This window comes from Anomaloglossus baeobatrachus, chromosome 5, assembly GCF_048569485.1.
Source record: "Anomaloglossus baeobatrachus isolate aAnoBae1 chromosome 5, aAnoBae1.hap1, whole genome shotgun sequence".
Taxonomy (NCBI): domain Eukaryota; kingdom Metazoa; phylum Chordata; class Amphibia; order Anura; family Aromobatidae; genus Anomaloglossus; species Anomaloglossus baeobatrachus.
Window position 1 is genome coordinate 360,155,831 of NC_134357.1, and position 24,096 is coordinate 360,179,926.

Sequence of the window (24,096 nt, forward strand, 5' to 3'; positions counted from 1 at the left end):
CTTCACCCCTGGCCACTAAAACACCCTAATGACCGGGCCATTTTTTGCAATTCTGACCAGTGTCACTTTGACAGGTTATAACTCTGGAACGCTTCAACGGATCCTGGCGATTCTGAGATTGTTTTTTTCGTGACATATTGTACTTCATGTCAGTGGTAAACTTAAACCGATAATTTTTGCGTTCATTTGTAGAAATTTTGCGAAAACTTTGAAAATTTCGCAATTTTCAAACTTTGAAAATTTATGCCCATAAATCTGAGAGATATGTCACACAAAATAGTTACTAAATAAACTTTCCCACTTGTCTACTTTACATCAGCGCAATTTTCGAAACAAACGTTTTTTCCGTTCGGAAGTTAGAAGGGGTCAAAGGTCATCAGCAATTTCTCATTTTTCCAACAAAATTTAGAAAATAATTTTTTTTAAGGGAGCACATCACATTTGAAGTGACTTTGAGACCTAGGTGACAGAAAATACCCAAAAGTGACCCCATTCTAAAAACTGCACCCCTCACTCTGCTCAAAACCACATCCAAGACGTTTATTAACCCTTTAGGTGCTTCACAGGAACCAAAGCAATGTGGAAAGAAAAAATGAAAATTTTACTTTAACAAAAATGTTACTTTAGCCATAACATTTTCATTTTCACAAGGGAGAAAAGAGAAAGTGCACCATAAAATTTATTGTGCATTTTCTCCTGAGTACGCAGATACCTCATCTGTGGTGGAAATCAATTGTTTGGGCGCACAGCAAAGCTCGGAAGGGAAGGCGCGCCATTTGAATTTTTGAACGCAAAATTAGCTGCACTCATTAGCGGACGCCATGTTGGGTTTGAAGACCCCCTGAGGTGCCTAAACAATGGAGCTCCCCCACAAGTGACCCCATTTTGGAAACTAGAGCCCTCAAATAATTTTTCTAGATGTTTGGTGAGCACTTTGAACCCCTGGGGGCTTCACAGAAGTTTATAACGTTGAGCTGTGAAAAGAAACATTTTTTTTTTTTTTACCACAAAACGGTTGCTTCAACTAGGTAGCTTTTTTTTCACAAGGGTATCAGGAAAAAATGCACCATAAAATGTATTGTGCATTTTCTCCTGAGTACGCAGATACCTCATATGTGGTGGAAATCAAATGTTTGGACACACGGCAAGGCTCGGAAGGCAAGGAGCGCCATTTGAATTTTTGAGTGCAAAATTAGCTGCACTCATTAGCGGACGCCATGTCGGGTTTGAAGACACCCTGAGGTGCCTAAACAATAGAGCTCCCCAACAAGTGACCCCATTTTGGAAACTAGAGCCCTCAAATAATTTTTCTGGATGTTTGATGAGCACTTTGAACACCTGGGGGCTTCACAGAAGTTTATAACGTTGAGCTGTGAAAAGAAAAAAATTTTTTTTTTTACCACAAAACTGTTGCTTCAACTAGGTAGCTTTTTTTTTCACAAGGGTATCAGCAAAAAATTCACCATAAAATTTATAGTGCATTTTTTCCTGAGTACGACGATATGTGGTGGATAGTAAATGTTTGGGCGCATGGCGGGGCTCAAAAGAGAAGGAGCACCATTTGACAGCAAAATTGGTTGGAATCATTAGTGGACGCCATGTCACGTTTGGAGACCCCCTATGGTGCCTAAACAGTGGAGCTCCCCCACAAATTACTCCATTTTGGAACTAGACCCCTCAAGGAATATATCTAGATATTTGGTGAGCCCCTTGTACACCCAGGGGCTCCACAGAAGTTGATAACGTTGAACCGTAAAAAAATATTTATTTTTTTTTTAACCACAAAATTTTTGTATCAACCAGGTAGCTTTTTTTTTTTTTTTTTTTTTTTTACAACGATATCAGGAAAAAATGCACCATAAAACGTATTGTGCAATTTTTCCTGAGTACGTAGATACCTCATATGTGGTGGAAAGTAATTGTTTGGGCGCATGGCGGGGCTCAGAAGAGAAGGAACGCCATTTAACTTTTCAAACGCACAGACGCGGTGCACTGATCGGCCACTGCAGGACGCACGGTCGGATGAGATACAAAAAGCGTTGGGGATACGGAAAAAAAAAAAAAAAAGGGTCACGCCAAAAATTGAGCAGGGATGCAGATCCGTTATGTGCATCCCTGATCAGCGGGACACACGGACAGGTGAGATACAAGAAGCGTCGGGGATATGGGGAAAGAAGGGAATTTTGTTACTTACCGTAAATTCCTTTTCTTCTAGCTCTTATTGGGAGACCCAGACGATTGGGGTATAGCTACTGCCCTCCGGAGGCCACACAAAGCACTACACTAGAAAGTGCAAGGCCCCTCCCCTTCTGGCTATACCCCCCCGTGGTATCACGGGTACTCCAGTTTTAGTGCCAAAGCAAGAAGGAGGAAGCCAATAACTGGTTTAAACAAATTAACTCCGAGAAACATCGGAGAACCGAAAAAACCGTTCAACATGAACAACATGTGTACCCGCAAACAACAAAAAAATCCCGAAGGACAACAGGGCGGGTGCTGGGTCTCCCAATAAGAGCTAGAAGAAAAGGAATTTACGGTAAGTAACAAAATTCCCTTCTTCTTCAGCGCTCTATTGGGAGACCCAGACGATTGGGACGTCCAAAAGCTGTCCCTGGGTGGGTAAAGAAATACCTCATGTTAGAGCTGCAAAAAAACAGCCCTCCCCTACGGGGATGTCACTGCCGCCTGCAGGACTCTTCTACCTAAGCTGGCATCCGCCGAAGCATAGGTATGCACCTGATAATGCTTGGTGAAAGTGTGCAGACTCGACCAGGTAGCTGCCTGGCACACCTGTTGAGCCGAAGCCTGGTGTCGTAATGCCCAGGACGCACCCACGGCTCTGGTTGAGTGGGCTTTTAGCCCTGAAGGAACCGGAAGCCCCGCAGAGCGGTAGGCCTCTAGAATTGGTTCTTTGATCCATCGAGCCAGGGTGGCTTTAGAAGCCTGCAATCCCTTGCGCGGACCAGCGACAAGGACAAAAAGAGCATCGGAACGGCGCATGGGCGCCGTTCGGGAAATGTAGATTCTGAGTGCTCTCACCAGATCTAGCAAACGTAAGTCCTTTTCATACCGGTGAACCGGATGAGGGTAAAAGGAAGGCAAGGATATATCCTGATTAAGATGAAACGAGGATACGACCTTAGGGAGAAACTCCGGAATGGGGCGCAGCACTACCTTGTCCTGGTGGAACACCAGGAAAGGAGCCTTGGATGACAAAGCTGCCAGCTCAGACACTCGCCGAAGCGATGTGATCGCGACAAGAAACGCCACTTTCTGTGACAGGCGAGAAAAGGAAACGTCCTTTAGAGGCTCGAAGGGCGGCTTTTGCAGAGCAACAAGTACTCTGTTTAGATCCCATGGATCTAACGGCCGCTTGTACGGGGGCACAATATGACAGACCCCCTGTAGGAACGTGCGCACCTTAGGAAGACGTGCTAGACGCTTCTGAAAAAACACCGACAGTGCCGAGACTTGCCCTTTAAGGGAGCTGAGCGACAAGCCCTTTTCCAACCCCGATTGCAGGAAGGAAAGAAAGGTGGGCAATGCAAATGGCCAAGGGGATACTCTCTGTGCAGAGCACCAAGATAAGAAAATCTTCCACGTTCTGTGGTAGATCTTAGCAGACGTTGACTTCCTAGCTTGTCTCATTGTGGCTACGACTCCTTGAGATAATCCTGCAGACGCTAGGATCCAGGACTCAATGGCCACACAGTCAGGTTCAGGGCCGCAGAATTCTGATGGAAAAAACGGCCCTTGGGACAGTAAGTCTGGTCGGTCTGGCAGTGACCACGGTCGACCGACCGTGAGATGCCACAGATCCGGATACCACGATCTCCTCGGCCAGTCTGGGGCGACGAGTATGACGCGGCTGCAATCGGATCTGATCTTGCGTAACACTCTGGGCAAGAGTGCCAGAGGTGGAAAGACGTATGGGAGCCGGAACTGCGACCAATCTTGAACCAATGCGTCTGCCGCCAGAGCTCTTTGATCGCGCGACCTCGCCATGAATGCCGGGACCTTGTTGTTGTGCCGGGACGCCATTAGGTCGACGTCCGGCACTCCCCATCGGCGACAGATTTCCTGAAACACGTCCGGGTGAAGGGACCATTCCCCTGCGTCCATGCCCTGGCGACTGAGGAAGTCTGCTTCCCAGTTTTCTACGCCGGGGATGTGAACTGCGGATATGGTGGAGGCCGTGGCTTCCACCCACATCAGAATCCGCCGGACTTCCTGGAAGGCTTGCCGACTGCGTGTCCCCCCTTGGTGGTTGATGTATGCCACCGCTGTGGAGTTGTCCGACTGAATTCGGATCTGCCTTCCTTCCAGCCACTGCTGGAAGGCTAGTAGGGCAAGATACACTGCTCTGATTTCCAGAACATTGATCTGAAGGGTGGACTCCTGCGGAGTCCACGTCCCCTGAGCCCTGTGGTGGAGAAACACTGCTCCCCACCCTGACAGACTCGCATCTGTCGTGACCACTGCCCAGGATGGGGGCAGGAAGGATCTTCCCTGAGACAATGAGGTGGGAAGGAGCCACCATTGTAGAGAGTCCTTGGCCGTCTGGGAAAGAGAGACTTTCCTGTCCAGGGACGTTGACTTCCCGTCCCATTGGCGGAGAATGTCCCATTGAAGTGGACGCAGATGAAACTGCGCAAAGGGAACTGCTTCCATGGCTGCCACCATCTTCCCGAGGAAGTGCATGAGGCGCCGTAAGGGGTGCGACTGGCCCTGAAGGAGGGATTGCACCCCTGTCTGTAGTGACCGCTGCTTGTTCAGCGGAAGCTTCACTCTCGCTGCTCGAGTATGGAACTCCATGCCAAGATACGTTAGTGACTGTGTCGGAGACAGATTCGACTTTGGAAAGTTGATGATCCATCCGAACGTCTGTAGAGTCTGCAGTGTAGCATGTAGACTGAGTTGGCATGCCTCTAGAGAGGGTGCCTTGACAAGTAGATCGTCTAGGTAAGGGATCACCGAGTGTCCCTGAGAGTGCAAGACCGCTACCACTCCCGCCATGACCTTGGTGAAAACCCGTGGGGCTGTCGCCAGACCGAATGGCAGAGCTACGAACTGAAGATGTTCGTTTCCTATCACAAAACGTAGAAAACGTTGATGTTCTGTAGCAATTGGCACGTGGAGATAAGCATCCTTGATGTCTATTGAGGCAAGGAAGTCTCCTTGAGACATTGAGGCCACGACAGAGCGGAGGGTTTCCATCCGGAACCGCCTGGCGTGCACATGTTTGTTGAGCAGCTTTAGATCCAGAACAGGACGGAACGAGCCGTCCTTTTTTGGAACCACAAAGAGATTGGAGTAAAACCCTCTCCCTTGTTCCTGAGGCGGTACAGGAACCACTACTCCTTCCGCTCTTAGGGAGTCCACCGCCTGCAGCAGGGCATCTGCTCGGTCTGGATGTGGGGAGGTTCTGAAGAACCGAGCTGGAGGACGAGAACTGAACTCGATTCTGTACCCGCGAGACAAAATGTCTGTCACCCACCGGTCTTTGACCTGTGACATCCAAATGACGGAAAAGCGGGAGAGCCTGCCCCCGACCGGAGATGCGGAGGGGGGGAGCTGGAAGTCATGAGGTAGCCGCTTTGGAAGCGGTTCCTCCATTTGCTTTCTTGGGGCGCGCGTGAGCCCGCCAGGAATCTGAGCTTCTTTGCGTCCTCTGAGTCCCTTTGGACGAGGAGCATTGTGTCTTGCCCGAACCTCGAAAGGACTGAAACTTCTGCTGCCATCTTTTCTGCTGAGGTTTGCTTGATCTGGGCTGGGGCAAAGAAGAGTCTTTACCCTTGGACTGTTTAATGATGTCAGCCAATGGCTCGCCAAACAGTCTATCTCTAGATAAAGGCAGGCTGGTTAAACATTTTTTGGAACCAGCATCTGCTTTCCAGTCCTTTAACCACAAGGCTCTGCGCAAAACTACCGAATTGGCGGACGCCATTGAGGTGCGGCTGGTAGATTCTAGGACCGCATTGATAGCGTAAGACGCAAACGCGGACATCTGCGAGGTAAGGGACGCCACTTGCGGCACCGCTGGATGTAAGATAGCATCCACTTTTGCTAACCCTGCTGAAATAGCTTGGAGTGCCCATACGGCTGCGAATGCTGGAGCAAACGACGCGCCGATAGCTTCATAGACAGATTTTAACCAGAGGTCCATCTGTCTGTCATTGGCATCCTTAAGTGAAGCGCCATCCTCCACTGCAACTATGGATCTAGCTGCAAGTTTGGAAATCGGGGGGTCAACTTTTGGACACTGGGTCCAGCGCTTGACCACATCAGGGGGGAAAGGAAAACGTGTATCCTTAGAACGTTTAGAGAAACGCCTTTCTGGATGAGCGTCGTGTTTCTGGATTGACTCTCTGAAGTCAGAGTGATCCAAGAAAGCACTCAATTTACGCTTGGGATAGAGGAAACGAAACTTCTCCTGCTCTGCAGCTGCCTCCTCTGCTGAAGGAGCTGGGGGAGAAATATCTAACAGTCTATTGATGGCTGAGATAAGATCGTTTACCATGGCGTCCCCATCCGGGGTATCCAGATTGAGAGGGGTTCCAGGATAAGACTCCTGATCACTCTCATCAGACGCATCACAGAGCGACTGATTGCGCTGAGACCCTGAGCAGTGTGATGACGTTGAGGGTCTTTCCCAGCGAGCTCGCTTAGGGTGGCTGGGGCTATCATCTGAGTCATAATACTCAGCCTGTGAAGCCGGGGACCCCCTTGCAGTCTGGACTAATTCCAACTGAGGGGGATTAGAGGACAGAGACCTCGCCGTGTCCATAGACTGAGCCCCAGGCATGGATTGCAAAGTTTCAAGGATTATTGCCATAGTCACAGACATATTATCAGCAAAAACTGCAAAGTCTGTCCCTGACACCGGGGCAGGACTTACAGGCGTCTCAGCCTGGGTCACTATCTCTCCTAACTCCGGCTGGCGAAGCAGCACCGGATCTGAGCATTGCACACAATGGGGGTCATCGGAGCCTGCTGGTAGAGCAGCCCCACATGCAGCACACGCAGTGTACACAGCCCTAGCCTTGGCAGCCTTGCGTTTTGTGGATGACATGTTGCTGCCTCCTCAGAGCGATCTGGGTATACAGCCAGGAAGCGACCTCACAGTGCAAGCAATAAGGAAATATATATATGTCCAGTGACACAGTACACTAATACACACTGAGGCACTAGAGGGGCCAGCTGAAAAGCCGCTTACCGCCCGCTTAAGAGCGGGTGTGTGATCTCCAAAGCCCCCTAGTCCAGGTCTCCCAGAGCCCTGCGTCCTTCCTCCAGCCAGACTGCATGTAATGGCTGCCGGCGTCCTGGGAGAGGAGGGGGGGCGGGCCCTGGGCGTTCCTGACTAAGAGCGGGAAGCCTGCTTCCCTCTGTGCCTAGTGAGAGGGCTGGAGCATGTAAATCAGGCTCCAGCCCTCGTCGCTGCCGTGAAACAGCGTCTCTCCCCTACCCTGATTGACAGGGTGGGGGCGGGAACGAATCGGAGCTGCCGGCGTCCTAGGCCGCAAAAGCCGGGGACTAGATTTATAAACGCCACCGCCGTAAAAGCGCGGTCGGCGTGTCCCCGGCGAACTAAAAGTCACAGCAGCGCCGCCGGTCCAGCGGGGGTCGGCGCTGCGTTCCCACAACACAGAAAAAAATCCCCCAGTAAACTGTAGGAACACTAGCTCTAGCGTTACGGTCCCCGGCGCACTACAACACCCAGCCAGCCCGGAGTGTGTCTGTGCCTGCCGGGGACACAGAGTACCTGTATGATGCAGGGCCTTGTCCCTGATGGTACTCCTGCTCGGCATCCACCAGGTGCTATGGGTCTGTGGATGGAGCCCGGCGTCAGAGCTTAGAGGCCGGCAGGATCCCACTTCCACAGAGCCCTACAAGGGGATGTGGAAGGAAAACAGCATGTGGGGCTCCAGCCCCTGTACCAGCAATAGGTACCTCAACCTTACAACACCATCCACGGGTGAGAAGGGAGCATGCTGGGAACCCTATATGGGCCCTCTTTTCTTCCATCCGAAATAGTCAGCAGCTACTGCTGACTAAAATCTGTGGAGCTATGCATGGAATGTCTGACCTCCTTCGCACAAAGCTTGAAAACTGGAGTACCCGTGATACCACGGGGGGGTATAGCCAGAAGGGGAGGGGCCTTGCACTTTTTAGTGTAGTGCTTTGTGTGGCCTCCGGAGGGCAGTAGCTATACCCCAATCGTCTGGGTCTCCCAATAGAGCGCTGAAGAAAAAAAAGTCCCGCTGAAAACTGACCACGGATGCAGATCCGTTATCTGCATCCCTGATCAGCGCTTGGCAGGACGCACGGACGGATAAGGTGTAAAAATGGACAGGATACAAGAAAAAAAAAAAAAAAAAAGTTATACTCACAGTACCAAGAGGATCACTGACCAGAGGAACTGCAGAGGAACAAGAAGGCAGTGAGGTGGACAGCTTTACACGAGCAGCAGGCAGGATGTTGGACAGATCAGCAGAAGGACCCAGCGATAGAGGCAGATGTGATCGGGCCAGTGAAGACCTCGGACGACCCGTGAAGGCAGGTAAGAGGACGTCGGGGTGCGGGGGGGGGGGGGGGTCAAAGGGGGATGGGGAGAGGAAGGGGCAGAGAGGGAGAGCAGAGGGGGCGGAGAAGCAAAGGCAGAAGGAAGGAACTTTGGAAGCAGAATAGAGATGACAGAGGAGGCAGGCAGATCGCGTGGGGAGCAGATCAGGATGCCGGGGGGCAGATCGGGGCGTAGGGGGGCAGATCGGCGGGGGCAGGGTCCATCGCGGGAGCGCAATACTTACCATTGGAACAGGAGCGGTGACAGAGGCGGCGTCTGCAGCGGCAGCAGCAGTGGCGTGGTACCAAAAGTACCAGCCAGTGCACGCTGCAGACATGTTAGGGGAGGGTCCCCAGACCAGCACAGGCCTGGGGAGGGCGGCCACCTGCAGATCACACCGCCCCACTGCACACTGATTGGAGCGATTGGAGCGATCGTGCTATGATGCGCAATCAGTGCTGCAGGGGCTGGGGGCGACATGTTTGAGATCCATCTATGATCTGCTGTAGCTGCTACAATAGATCATAGCCGGATCTCACAGTATCGCACTAATTCGGGCATTATTTTTGCCGAAATTAGTGCGAACGATGTGGTTGGCGATTCAGATTTGAACAGCCAATCACATCGATCGCCTATGGGGGGTGGCGATGCCACCCCCCCTGGGGTCAAGCAAAGGTCCCCTGCTGTAAGAAACCGCAGGGCACATCATTTGAAAGCCGTTGCTATGGCCACGGCAATCAAATGAAGTTTAGGCCGTAAAATTACGTCCCTGGTCGTTAAGTCACGTTAAAATAGGATGTAATTTTACTGCCCGCGGTCGTGAAGGGGTTAATCAGTTGAAGAAAAAAGACCAGGATCGTGGAGGGGTGAGAGGGAGTAATAAAGATTGAGTCTCTAAGTGTCTGTGTATTTATTTCTAATAAAATATTTTTTCTCTGATTTTTTTTTTAACCCTTTATTGGATATTCTTAATGGCTGGGTCAAACTTGGCCGGACATTAAGAATCTCGGGCTTTATATATCAGCTGGTAAAACAAACTAGTATTAACCCCTTACTACCCACCGTACCACTCGGTACCAGGGCCGTTGGTAGGGCTGGAAATAGAAGTGCCATTTTCTGGTGCTATGAAAGCGCCATTTTCTGGGGTGGTTGCAGACTGCAATTCGCAGTGCCTACTGTACCTGGCTAGCATAAAATTAAAAAAAAAAAAAAGACCTGGGCTTCACCCATCGAACATCTTACTGCTCACTCATCCCTACTCCTGCAAGTAATCAGATCAGCTGACTACAGTGTCAGCCGCTTATACTTATTGTGTCTCCCTTCATCAATCGCAGCGTGTGCGGGCTGGGAGGTCAGCAGAGTTCGGATGGATGCAGGTGACACAGAACAAGTAATCGGCTGAGACTGGTGTCAGCTGATCTGATTACTTGTTCTGGTGGCAGAGTTCAGATCAGCTGACTCCAGTGCCAGCCGAACTCAGCTGAATTGACACGCTGCGATGGATGCAGCGGGACACAGAACAAGTAATCGGCTGACACTGGAGTCAGCTGATCTGAACTCCAGAACACACAGCCCGCACATGGTCACACATGATCGGCAGCAGCCAGTGACTGCTGTTACCTGTATCCAACGCAGTGTGTGCAGGCTGTGAGATCAGGAGTCAGCTAACTCCAGTGCTGACCGATAAATTCTGTGTCCCGCTGCAGAAGGATCCGGTAAAATAACAATTGCGGTTGGATGCATTGCACATGCCATTCACAAGATTCGGTCATATGCGTTTTGTGAAAGCAGCCTTATGATGATCTTCATATTGTTTTCTCCATAAATTCTAACCTAAATATCTTAGATTTATTTATTTTACATACATACTTTGCACTGACGAGGGGCAAGCACCCCGAAACACCGTGTCTGCAAATTGGGATTCTGATATGGCTTATATATCCTGAGTCATATTGCAAAGGATTGTTAAAAATCCACTTGTGACTTTTAGGATCGCTACTTCCAATAGGTGGCGCTGTGCTAGAGTTTGTCTCCTTTACTGGAGAGACAATTTTTATTTATTTTACATAGTCATTTAACTCCTCTTTTCTTAGTTCTATTCTTTTTGTCTAAGGCTATGTTGTGCGCATGTAGCATCCTGTCCCTGCAGAAGTTTCTGCAGCGATTTGAACAGCACACGTGCGCTTCAAATCGCTGCAGAAAAAGTCCGTAATGAGAAAAAAAAAAAAAAAAAGCCGATTCCATGCGCTCTGAATTCAGCCCCTCCCATAGACAGAGCGGCTGAATGCAGAGCGCACGGAATAAGTGACATGTCACTTTTAGAACGCGCGCTTCGGGCAGCAGCCGAAGCGCTGCGCTCTAATACGCCACGTGCGCACGTCTCCTGCATAATCTTCATAGATTTTGCTGGGGCCGCAGGACGCATGCTGCGGTGCAGATCGCAGCGCAACTGCATGCAAATACACAACGTGCGCACATAGCCTAAATCATATCCTTCCATCTGTACGTTCCAATAGTGCCCGTCACTCCCCCAGGTTTCTGTGATGCACAGGACATTTTCATTTTCCTTCTTTGATTGTTTCCCATGATTTGTGTAAAAACATTTTAGTTTGTGCTGTCTTGCTCTACTTTTCTTAGATTCCTTCTGAGTATCATGTCCTGGGTTCTCTTTGCTGCATCTAGTATCCTTGTTTGTTATGTCCTTTACTTGCACATGGTGAGAGGGTGGAGGCGAGCCAAATTTTATTTAGCTGAATTATACTATTAAAAAGCTGAGATGGACATCACTTAAAGGGGTTGACTACTTTTTTTTTTTTACAAGTCCATCATGTGAAAGATCAAACTCTTTACTTTCCCATATCCTTCTGCAAGCTGAGCTGCTCTCATGCTTCCATGATCTCTGGCATGACATCAGATCCACCTTCAATTGATTTACATGTGATTTTCATACTTTCTGGTGAGTGGGGCTCTATTCAGCAGAGCTCCCACTGCTACACAACATTCTGCTGCAGAAACATCTCCCCCTCTCCCTAAAGTATACATTTTTTTTTTTTTTTTTTTTAAACACACACACACACACACACACACACACACACACACACACACACACACACACACCTAATGTTCGGGTGATGTCCCTTACCTCCATGTACTGTATCAATGACATGCTAGCTGCGGTTTTCAGGACAGGAGGTTGTGCGGAGGTGGTGTGTGGTAGTTGGGGAGGACTGGGAGGGATTTGGCCAGAGGAACAGGAGTGTGCTCACTGCTGGCATATAAACCAGCCTGGAGGATAATGGGCCACTGCATATGGCCCTCGTTGGGGATCCAGCTCCCATTGTTCATAGAAGGGAGCAGATTTTGTGCCAGATCGGTCATACACGACCCATAGCTAATGTGACAGGAGAGCTGAGACAAAGTAAAAAGCAACATGAACATTGCCAGAAAAGGTATATGAGATCTTTAGGAGAATTTATCCTACGCATTTATGGCAAAACCAGTAACTGAATCATGGTAGTGGACAACCTCCGTAAGGTTTAATCTTTGCCAAGAGGTAGAGATAACAAAATATCACATGTAGAAACAAAAGTTTTTATACAACTGAAGCGCTTCCCAGAAAAATCCAGAACATTACAAGACAATCTGATAAAATGCAATATAGCCTTTGGATCATCCATAAAAGCAGTAAAACCTTGTCCGAGACAACAACCGGTGTAGTGAGATACAGTTTTCATACAAAGTATAGTCATGGAGGAAATTAAAAGATTGCTCCAGGCATTCACAAAGTCAGTTTAGTAATGGCCAAGATATCAGTTATACACATAAGGGGAGCCCTGGAAGGTCTCGCTTCAGGCAGGACCTCTGTGGAGCAGTTTGGTGACTCAATATCTGTAATGTTCAGGCTTGAAGGGTCCATCCTTCTCCAGGCCAAGGTATTTTGCTTGTTTTTCTGAAAGTTTAGTCAGTTTTACTCCCAGCTTTTCTAGATGAGCAGCCGCCACAGCTTCATCAAGCTGCATTAAAGAAAGAAAAAACAGATTGTCAAAACATACCATCAATAAATCAGTGGAGAAAAACAAAAAAAAACAAAAAAAAAAACGCTTAGAATGTGAAATATCCAAAATAATGCACTCCCTCTAAATGTGTTCAGGAGACATAACATTAAACACAATACACCCCTTGCTTGTATAATGACTTTCCAAGAGCCCTAACATTTTCAATTTTTGGGATATGGAGTGGTGTGAAGGTTTGGGTTTTTTTGCAACCCAAGCTGATGTTGTTAATTGAGAGATTAACTATTTTCTGTTGTGACGAAAAAAAACCTGTAATTTCGATTTTTTTTTTCTTGTTACGCTGCCATCTCTGAACACAGCGATACCAAAATGTATTTTTAATTTTTGGTTGTTTTATTTTTAATTAGGCAAAGAGGGGAGTGCTTTGAACTTGGAAATGTATATTATACTAGCTGTAGTACCCGGCGTTGCCCGGGATAGTAACTGTCTCTGTCTGACTCTTTCCTTGTCTGTCTATGTCTCTGTCTGTATTTGTATCAGTCTGTCTCAATCTCTGTATCTGTTTGTGTCTCTCCCTCTCTATGTGTGTGTGTCTGTCTGTCTTTGCCAGGGCTGTCTGTCTGTGTCTTTCTGTCTCTGTCTCCCCCACCGACATCTTATTACCTCACACATAAGCTTCTTATACTAACCGTTTATTTTGTTCCTTTAGCAACCACTGACAGTTGCTATTAATAGGCTGCAGCTCCTAGCTCCATTCAGTTTAATGGAAGCAGGATTTGTGGAGAGCAACTAAAGTGCGGGGTTAAATTTTCAAACCCAAAACATAGCCTACGACGTTTTCTGAGTCACATGGAGTGTCTGTGCAAAATTTTGTGATTGTAAATGCGACGGTGTGTAGATAGATATAGAAATACAAAGCAGTATCAGCACTACACTGTCTAGAAAGAAATCACAATCTGAATGCTGGCATTCACAGGAGGATCGCAATGACAGACAATGGCGGGGGGGGGGGGGGTGTCATTAGATGACTCCTGGTGCTCCATGATGAAGTCATGGGAGAGGGGAATGACACCTTCCTGCCAGTGCGAATCAGTTGTCAGGGACTGACAACTAGATTTAACTGGCTAACATCTGTGGCTGTTCGAGGCACGTGACAGCTGATCAGTTCAGCAGACATGTGCAGATATATATGCGGGCTCTGCATGAGAGTCCGCATCGAAAGGCAAGGAGTTGACCCTTGACTGACGTGTCATTAAAGAGGTTTAGGAGCCCGTTTGGCAATTCATGCTGCAGATACCACAGTTTGAGTAGTTGGATTCTTAACCACTGTACAGTTCATAAAGGGAATTTGCACTCCCAATTTTAACGATTGTTCCTGTCGGATAAGGGAGTCTCACTAAAGCATATGGATTCAGTGTTCACACGCTGAGCTTCTGCAGCTCTAAACATTAACAACAAATCCTTGCAGTTTTTTTCTATTAATGCGTGATCGGAGAGGGGGAGGGGGGGGGGGGGTCGTCTCTCTACAGCTGGACTCCTGACCACACACTGCTTAGACAGGTCCTCAGTAAATGTTGAGATGTGTGAAGCCTTTGAGGAGTCATCTAGCACAGTCTGACTAATGATTCAGTATTTTTTTAAATCTAATATTTAGTACAGCTGAGATTTCATGAGTAAGAACAATTTAAGTGTTCTAGTCCTCTCTACAGGATTACAAAGAGCCAATTTAAAAAGCCGGCAGGGAGTCCAAGAGAAACCAGTGTTATTAAAGCATGGTCAACCACAATAAAAGACCGAATATTCAAGCAAATGGTTTCAGAAGGCTGAGCAACACTCTCAGGCCAGGCCTCAGTTACATTATATCTACAAGGATTTTTTGCCACAAACTGGTGTAGCAACATTGATTAAACTGGCACCATGTAGACGGTAATGCTGTACCTACTAAGCAAGTGACTAGAAAAATGAGACCTCCTCTCCTACAACTCCTCCACACCTGCAGTTTTATTGGTTACATCTGGGAAGTTGTCAGCCTACAAGACTGGAATAACAAATTGCCTACAGAACTTACCTTCTTGGGCAGGAAATAAACCCCCACAGGATATTTGTCAGTGTTGGTCCAAAGTTCAATCTGAGCCATGACCTGATTAGTAAAAGAGTTACTCATTACAAAGCTCGGGTGACCCATAGCACATCCCAGATTCACCAGACGGCCCTCCGCAAGAAGAATAATATGTCGGCCATTTTTCATGAGGTATCTGTCCACCTGTCAATGAAAGGGATTAAAAGATGTTAGTTCCAGGTAAAACACGTGTCTACTTACTTTGTACCCCAGATGCAATACATTCAAGAAGAGGAAACCTGCTTAAGAATATGCTAGACACTTTACCACCCCCCCTTCAAATATCTGTCACAAAAATACAATACAATACAATACAATACAATACAATACAATACATATAATGCCAAATCTGATTTATGACATAGGAATAATCACTTTTCACCAACAACATAAAATGGATTCAGTATTCCATTGAAGTACTTGAAGGGGGTAAAGTGGGCCAAAGAAATAATGGACACACTAAGAATGACTTGTATGGCACAAGCCCATTTGAGAAGACAAAATGCAGACTAACCAAGAGGGATCACACACACTGGCTTTGTTTTTTTTTTGTTTTATTTATTTTTACTGTACCCCTGCAGACCGGGTCTCTGATTGGAAATATCAGACAGGCTGTCACAGGCTGGGGGCGCTGTCTGACTGCAACTAATCACAGACGCCGGTGGCCAGGGGAAGTAATGAATATGTACGAGCGGCCCTGAGAGAAGAATGAGTGGCCGCGGGAACAGTGCGACAGCCACGCCGGTGATCATGAAGCGATTTGCGGTGGATTCTGGGGACCGCCATCCGACTAATGGGGTAGGAGCAGTTACGGGGGATTGGTCTGATAATCCTCCCATCACTAGTGAAACACTCAGTTAAAAACACAAAAAGAACATGCTGCATTTTTTTTTGTCAATGTGCGCACAGTAAATGTGAATTCTCAGACTTTGCCAAGTCAGAACTTTGACAAAACTGCACCAAAAACCGCAGCGGGCGCATATAGCCTTAGTGTTCCCTCATTAGGAGTTTGCCCTAGTTTTTTGTTTTTCTAAAATTCAATAAAAAAATCTTAATTACCAAATGGCATGAATCTTATGTACCAACTAGTTATTGGTTGCTTAGGTTTGTTAGTTTTATATATTTAACCGACTTCCTCCATAGCAGAACTAGCAGTTCTCTGAATGCTGTGCCCTGTATAACCCCACCCACATCACTGACTAACAGCTTTATGCCTGTAAACTGACATTGGTGATAGCATAGTTGGAGTACCCGGCAGCACGCTATTAGAGGGGTGGTTCACCCATATTTATTTTCTAGATCAATATTATATTGAGAAACAATGTTTCTCTCAAATACCTTATGTTGGCAATAGTGCCTGCGAGACGCGTTATTGCAGACTGCTGTTCCCTGCTCAATGACCTCGGGGATCCGGTGACGTCACGTTCCGGATCGCGTGTCATCATTGCGGCCGGCCAATCTTCCTGACTCACTGTGCTGTGGGCGGTGTTTCACTGCATGTCAAAGCCCAGTGTGTCTCCTGCTTGCAGTGCTTTGCTGTGAGGGAGGAAGGAGCAGATTGGCTGTGACGAGCGGTGAAACACAGCCCACAGCCCACCACTCACGGACACTGCGGCCGGCCGCGTTGTCAGGAACTAGACGTGACGTCACCAGATCCCCGAGGTCACGGAGCCCAGGGGTCAAGCGAAGGGAACAGCGGTCTGCAATAGCGCCTCTCACAGTCACGAATACCAACATAAAGTATTTGAGAGAAACATTGTTTCTCAATATAATATCGATCTAGAAAATAAAAAATATGGGTGAACCACCCCTTTTAATTAGTCCCCTAGTGGTTGTTTTATCTCCAGGAAACTGATTTTATAAGTGGGTGGGGGGGGGGGGGGGGGGTTGGGAAACCACACATCACAGTCCATTAAGTGACATCATTGCAATAGTGTTGCTCTCAAAAACGTGGCGAGATTCCCTTTCATCCCTTATTACAACATATGGCATAGATGTTACCTGTGGCTTTATATTCACTTTCTTAGCAGCATTTTCATTCAACCACTTCACATCAAGTTCAACATCAAAGTGGCCAATGTTGCAGACAATAGAATCGTCCTTCATCTGCTCGAAGTGTCTGATGAAAGAACAGAAGAGTAGTATTAGGAAAAAGGATCAAAATTAATTGAGGTCGCCATGATGAAGTCAGCTTTTACAGTTTGCCAGTGCCAAGAATGGGAATAACGAACAAATTAAAATATTGAAATTAGACACAAGTCAGAAATACTGCCAAGATGGAGTACAGAACAAGCCTGCCTTTAGCAGCATTCTGATCACCTGCAGTGCAGCGCGAGCATAAAAGTTAAACAATATATCCTACCTTCCCTCTACAATGTCTGTGCATCCGGTTGTGGTGACAAATATGTTCCCTTCTTTGCAGGCTTCTTCCATGGTGGTTACCTCATAACCTGGTAAAATACGACTCCATTATCTTTGGTTATAAACTAGTAATCATCGCAAACAGGGGAAAAAGTAAACTTGTCCTTAACTCCTGATGAGGAGCATGACATCACTAATTTGTGAAGTATTTAAGCCACAACTCATTTTTAGAGAAACGCTTTTAATTTAGCTTTGGTATTCCATCTGTGCAATAGAGGACAACGTTTCATCCCTTACAGGGCCTTGATCACAGCCTGCTGCAACGTACAGCGCGCGTGCCCTCCAGCAGAGGTCAGGCACAGCCTGCTGCGACGTACAGCGCGCGTGCCCTCCAGCAGAGGTCAGGCACAGCCTGCTGCGACATACAGCGCGCGTGCCCTCCAGCAGAGGTCAGGCACAGCCTGCTGCGACGTACAGCGCGCGTGCCCTCCAGCAGAGGTCAGGCACAGCCTGCTGCGACATACAGCGCGCGTGCCCTCCAGCAGAGGTCAGGCACAGCCTGCTGCGACGTACAGCGCGCGTGCCCTCCAGCAGAGGTCAGGCACAGCCTGCTGCGACGTACAGCGCGCGTGCCCTCCAGCAGAGGTCAGGCACAGCCTGCTGCGACGTACAGCGCGCGTGCCCTCCAGCAGAGGTCAGGCACAGCCTGCTGCGACGTACAGCGCGCGTGCCCTCCAGCAGAGGTCAGGCACAGCCTGCTGCGACGTACAGCGCGCGTGCCCTCCAGCAGAGGTCAGGCACAGCCTGCTGCGACGTACAGCGCGCGTGCACTCCAGCAGAGGTCAGGCAGATGACGTATGAAGTCCCTGGAAGAGATGAAACTTTAGCCTCTTCTGTATATACACAGCTGAAGTAAAAACCTCTTTAGATGTATATCAAGTGCCATGGTTAAATACTTTATTATATGCACATCCTACCATGTAGCAATAGAAATCCAGTCTCAGTGCCTACCATATTTGTATTGTATTTTCTGCAAGTAAGACCATTAGGCTATGTGTCCACAGGAGAATGTAGCTGCGGATTTTTCTGCATCAAAATCCGCAGCTTTCCCGCAAAATCCGCACCTTTTCAAAGGTGCGGATTTGCCGCAGATTTTTTTTTTCCCCAATTTTAAAGCCAAAATCCGGATGAAAATCCGCAACAATAATTGACATGTTGCAGATTTTTCCGGATCAAAATCTGCACGAAATCCGCTGCGGAAAAATCCGCAGCGTGGGCACAGCATTTCCAAAATGCCATAGAGATGGCTGGGAAGTGCCTGAGCTGCAAATTTTCGGGAAATCCGCGGCTTTTCCGCGAGAAATCCGCGGCAAAATCCGCGCATTTTCCGCAGCGTCAGCACATAGCCTTAGAGTGTAGGAAAATGAACAGTGAAGGGTATTTTCCCAAAGAGCCTGTCAGGTCTTCTACACCTCCCAATCCACCACCATGATGTTCATTAGGCCTATGCATTTATTACAACAGAGTCCTTTATGTGCCAAACATTTAGGACTTTAACCCCTTCACCCCCGGCCACTAAAACACCCTAATGACCGGGCCATTTTTTGCAATTCTGACCAGTGTCACTTTGACAGGTTATAACTCTGGAACGCTTCAACGGATCCTGGCGATTCTGAGATTGTTTTTTTCGTGACATATTGTACTTCATGTCAGTGGTAAATTTAGGCCGATATTTTTTGCGTTTATTTGTGAAAATTTAGGAAATTTGGCGAAAATTTTGAAAATTTCGCAAATTTCAAACTTTGAAAATTTATGCCCATAAATCTGAGAGATATGTCACACAAAATAGTTACTAAATAACATTTCCCACTTGTCTACTTTACATCAGCGCAATTTTCGAAACAAATTTTTTTTCCGTTAGGAAGTTAGAAGGGGTCAAAGGTCATCAGCAAATTCTCATTTTTCCAACAAAATTTACAAAATAATTTTTTTAGGGACCACATCACATTTGAAGTGACTTTGAGAGGCCGAGGTGACAGAAAATACCCAAAAGTGACCCCATTCTAAAAACTACACCCCTCACACTGCTCAAAACCACATCCAATAAGATTATTAACCCTTTAGGTGCTTCACAGGAACCAAAGCAATGTGGAAGGAAAAAATGAAAATTTTACTTTTTAACACAAAAATGTTACTTTAGCCATAAAATTTTCATTTTTACAAGGGAGAAAAGAGAAAGTACACAATACAATTTATTGTGCATGTTCTCCTGAGTACGCTGATACCCCATATGTGGTAAAAATCAATTGTTTGGGCGCACGGCAGAGCTCGGAAGGGAAGGAGCGCCATTTGAATTTTTGAACGCAAAACTAGCTGCACTCATTAGCGGACGCCATGTCGGGTTTGAAGACCCCCTGAGGTGCCTAAACAATGGAGCTCCCCCATAAGTGACCCCATTTTGGAAACTAGAGCCCTCAAATAATTTTTCTAGATGTTTGGTGAGCACTTTGAACCCCTGGGGGCTTCACAAAAGTTTATAGCGTTGAGCCGTGAAAAGAAAAAAAAAAATTTTTTACCACAAAACGGTTGCTTCAACTAGGTAGCTTTTTTTTTCACAAGGGTAACAGGAAAAAATGCACCATAAAATGTATTGTGCATTTTCTCCTGAGTACGCAGATACCTCATATGTGGTGAAAATCAAATGTTTGGACACACAGCAGTGCTCGGAAGGCAAGGAGCGCCATTTGAATTTTTGAGTGCAAAATTAGCTGCACCTGTTAGCGGACGCCATGTCGGGTTTGAAGACCCCCTGAGGTGCCTAAACAATGGAGCTCCCCCACAAGTGACCCCATTTTGGAAACTAGAGCCCTCAAATAATTTTTCTAGATGTTTGGTGAGCACTTTGAACACCTGGGGGCTTCACAAAAGTTTATAGCGTTGAGCCGTGAAAAGAATTTTTTTTTTTTTTACCACAAAACGGTTGCTTCAACTAGGTAGCTTTTTTTTTCACAAGGGTAACAGGAAAAAATGCACCATAAAATGTATTGTGCATTTTCTCCTGAGTACGCAGATACCTCATATGTGGTGGAAAGTAATTGTTTGGGCGCATGGCGGGGCTCAGAAGAGAAGGAGCGCCATTTGACAGCAAAATTGGTTGGAATCATTAGCGGACACCATGTCACGTTTGGAGACCCCCTATGGTGCCTAAACAGTGGAGCTCCCCCACAAGTGACACCATTTTGGAAACTAGAGCCCTCAAATATTTTTTCTAGATGTTTGGTGAGCACTTTGAACACCTGGGGGCTTCACAGAAGTTTATAGCGTTGAGCCGTGAAAAGAATTTTTTTTTTTTTTACCACAAAACGGTTGCTTCAACTAGGTAGCTTTTTTTTTCACAAGGGTAACAGGAAAAAATGCACCATAAAACGTATTGTGCATTTTCTCCTGAGTACGCAGATACCTCATATGTGGTGGAAAGTAATTGTTTGAGCGCATGGCGGGGCTCAGAAGAGGAGCGCCATTTGACTTTTCAAACGCACAGACGCAGTGCACTGATCGGCCGCTGCAGGACGCACGGTCGGATGCGATAAAAAAAAGCGTCGGGGATACGTAAAAAAAAAAAAAAGTCACGCCAAAAATTGACCATGGATGCAGATACGTTATGTGCATCCCTGATCAGCGCTTGGCGGGACGCACGGACGGATGCGATACAAAAAGCGTCGCAAATACGGAAAAAAGTCACGCCAAAAATTGAGCAGGGATGCCGATCCGTTATCTGCATCCCTGATCAGCGCTCGGCGGGACGCACGGACGGATGCGATACAAAAAGCGTCGTGAATACGGAAAAAAAGTCACGCCAAAAATTGACCATGGATGCCGATCCGTTATATGCATCCCTGATCAGCGCTTGGCGGGACGCACGGACGGATGCGATACAAAAAGCGTCGTGAATACGGAAAAAAGTCACGCCAAAAATTGACCATGGATGCCGATCCGTTATATGCATCCCTGATCAGCGCTTGGCGAGACGCACGGACGGATGCGATACAAAAAGCGTCAGGGACACGGAAAAAAAAGTCACGCCAAAAATTGAGCAGGGATGCCGATCCGTTATCTGCATCCCTGATCAGCACTTGGCGGGACGCACGGACGGATGAGGTGTAAAAATGGACAGGGGATACGGAAAAAAAAAAAAAAAAAAAAAGTTATACTCACAGTACCCACAGGACTAGCAGGAGGATCACTGACCAGAAGAGCTGCAGAGGAACAGATGGCAGAGAGATGGACAGCTTTACAGGAGCAGCAGGCAGATCAGCAGAATGCCCAGGAAGGACCCAGCGATGGACGCAGATGTGATCAGGCCGGTGAAGACAGGTAAGAGGACGTCGGGGGAGAGCAGAGGGGGAAAGGGGGGGGGGTGAGAGCAGAGGGGGAGGGGGGAGAGCAGAGGGGGAGAGCAGAGGGGGAGAGGGGGAGAGCAGAGGGGGAGGGGGGGAGAGCAGAGGGGGAGGGGGGAGAGCAGAGGGGGAGGGGGGGAGAGCAGAGGGGGAGACCGGAGAGGGAGCTGCAGAAGCAGAATAGAAATAATGGGGGAGGCAGTCAGATCGCGGGGGGGGGCACGGCAGGGGCTATCACGGCAGCGCGCAGGGGCACCACGGGAGCGCGCATGGGCTGCAAAGTGAGCACAGTACTCACTTTGCAGCAGCAGCGGTGGTAGCAGATCGGGATGCCGGGGGGGGGGCAGATCGGGGCGTAGGGGGGCAGATCGGGGGGGGCACGGGCAGGGGCCTTCACGGGAGCGCGCAGGGGCCTTCACGGGAGCGCGCACGGGCTGCAAAGTGAGCACAGTACTCACTTTGCAGCAGCAGCGGTGGTAGCAGATCGGGATGCCGGGGGGCAGATCGGGGCGTAGGGGGGCAGATCGGGGCGTAGGGGGGCAGATCGGGGGGGGCACGGGCAGGGGCCTTCACGGGAGCGCGCAGGGGCCTTCACGGGAGCGCGCAGGGAGCGGAATACTTACCATTAGAGCTGCAGCGGCGGAGACATCAGAGGCGGCGGCGGCAGCAGCAGCGGTGGCGTGGTACCAAAAGTACCAGCCACTCCACGCTGCAGGGCTCGCAGGCCAGCACAGGCCTGGGGAGGGCGGCCACCGGCAGATCAGACCGCCCCACTGCACACTGATTGGAGCGATTGCGCGTCATAGCACGATCGCTCCAATCAGTGCTGCAGGGGCTGGGGGCGGCATGTTTGAGGTCCACCTATGATATGCTGCTGCAGCTGCGGCATCTCATAGCTGGATCTCACAGGATCGCACTAATTCGGGCATTATTTTTGCCGAAATTAGTGCGATCGATGTGGTTGGCGGTTCAGATTTGAACAGCCAATCACATCGATCGTCGATAGGGGGTGGCGATGCCGCCCCCCCTGGGGTCAAGCAAAGGTCCCCTGCTGTAAGAAACAGCAGGGGACATCATTTGAAAGCCGTTGCTATGGCCACGGCAATCAAATGAAGTTTAGGCCGTAAAATTACGTCCCTGGTCGTTAAGTCACGTTAAAATAGGACGTAATTTTACGGCCCGCGGTCGTGAAGGGGTTAATAGCCAATGTGCCTGTAACAGGTTTTTACTAGTTTAGTGGGGTTTCACATCCATAGATTAGTTTGGGCTTTGTTCCTGTAATCAGCTCATAGGGCTGTGGTTGACATTGGCCACAAACAAACGTCGTCATCAGTGGCCGCAAATTTTGCGCAATCTTCTATCCGGGGATGTACACAATGAAGCTAGATGTAATAGGTCTAGTAAAAGCTATGATGGTAGCTTGGGACCTGACAGGTACCCTTTACCACATACACTGATATTACTCTATATCCTTACCTTCCATAGCTGCCTGCAGAGCATTGATGGGGTCAATCTCGGTAATGATAACTCTAGCACCAAAGGCTCTCAATGCCTGAGCGCACCCTTTCCCAACATCTCCATAACCGGCCACTACAGCAACCTTCCCGGCGATCATAACATCAGTGGCTCGCTTAATGCCATCAATTAGTGACTCTCGGCAACCGTACAAGTTATCAAATTTACTCTGCCGGAAAGGAAGATAAAGACAAATATTTTACATAAAAGTCACAAAAGCCAACTCTATGAGACCTTGGTGGAAAGGACAAACCTGAGGATTTCCTATATCATGTAATGAAACATGACAGCAGTAAGTTAACATTAATGTCTGAACCAAATATTATGGAATACGAAGTACTTGCCTTCGTTACTGAATCATTGACATTAATAGCAGGAACCTTCAGTTTGCCCTCGCTCTTCATTTTGTACAGGTTGTGTACACCAGTTGTGGTCTCTTCGGAAATTCCTTTAATGCCTAAATAAGATCAGTTTCCATTAATATGGTACATTCCCATAGAATTAGTCATGTAAAAACCATACCAAACAAGAAGTTCAGCGAGTGAAAACCTAAGCCTTACAACTTTGCGTTGTAGACGTAACCCATTTTATTCCTCCCAGAAATGTACAAATAAAGAGACAATTAGGTTTTTCCAGTTAGGCGTGGGCACACACTGTCCGATCAGTGCCAGCTTCATGTGGACACATTTCTGACAAGGAGAATTGGCACACTGAATTACGTTAATAAATAAATGCCTCGGAGGGATAGAGGCAAAGTACAAGGAAAACTGATGACAAATACTTCTAGGGGAGCCACTTGGGTTAGGAGTAAATACCCAAGAATCCTAGCGGCCTTAACTCTTTATAACCACGTATCTGATGGCTGTCAAGAATGTGTACAGTCTTCAAGAAATAGCCTCCCAAGTGATTTGTATTATGGCATACAAGTGGGCACCTCAGTGTTACAACTAGAGATAAAGTCCTAAAGTGTCAGGACCATCATCCAAAATAAGCACTTCTCATGTCAGCCATAGATTATCAGCAGGGCCTTCACCTCAAGTGTGATCTTCTGATTAGTATGTTGCCATAAGGTTCTGTCTATACAGCAACCTGTGCATATCTAATATATAAAGCTGAGTATGCATGCAT

At 47.8% G+C, this 24,096-nt stretch overlaps 2 protein-coding genes across 2 annotated transcripts in view; one reads left to right on the forward strand and one right to left on the reverse strand.

Moving 5' to 3' along the window:
- Positions 1 to 24,096, forward strand: part of ITCH (itchy E3 ubiquitin protein ligase) — a 403,298-nt gene that overhangs the window by 52,265 nt on the left and 326,937 nt on the right. The gene's annotated exons all lie outside the window — the stretch shown is intronic.
- AHCY (adenosylhomocysteinase) overlaps positions 12,078 to 24,096 on the reverse strand; it is a 36,833-nt gene continuing 24,814 nt past the window's right edge. The window contains exons 5-10 of the mRNA XM_075349941.1: positions 23,313 to 23,425; positions 22,930 to 23,137; positions 17,058 to 17,145; positions 16,697 to 16,814; positions 14,645 to 14,839; positions 12,078 to 12,576 (exon numbers count right to left, since the gene is read on the reverse strand). Of these exons, the coding sequence (XP_075206056.1) occupies positions 12,445 to 12,576; positions 14,645 to 14,839; positions 16,697 to 16,814; positions 17,058 to 17,145; positions 22,930 to 23,137; positions 23,313 to 23,425 (854 nt within the window). The 3' untranslated portion in view covers positions 12,078 to 12,444. The remainder of the gene's footprint in view (positions 12,577 to 14,644; positions 14,840 to 16,696; positions 16,815 to 17,057; positions 17,146 to 22,929; positions 23,138 to 23,312; positions 23,426 to 24,096) is intronic.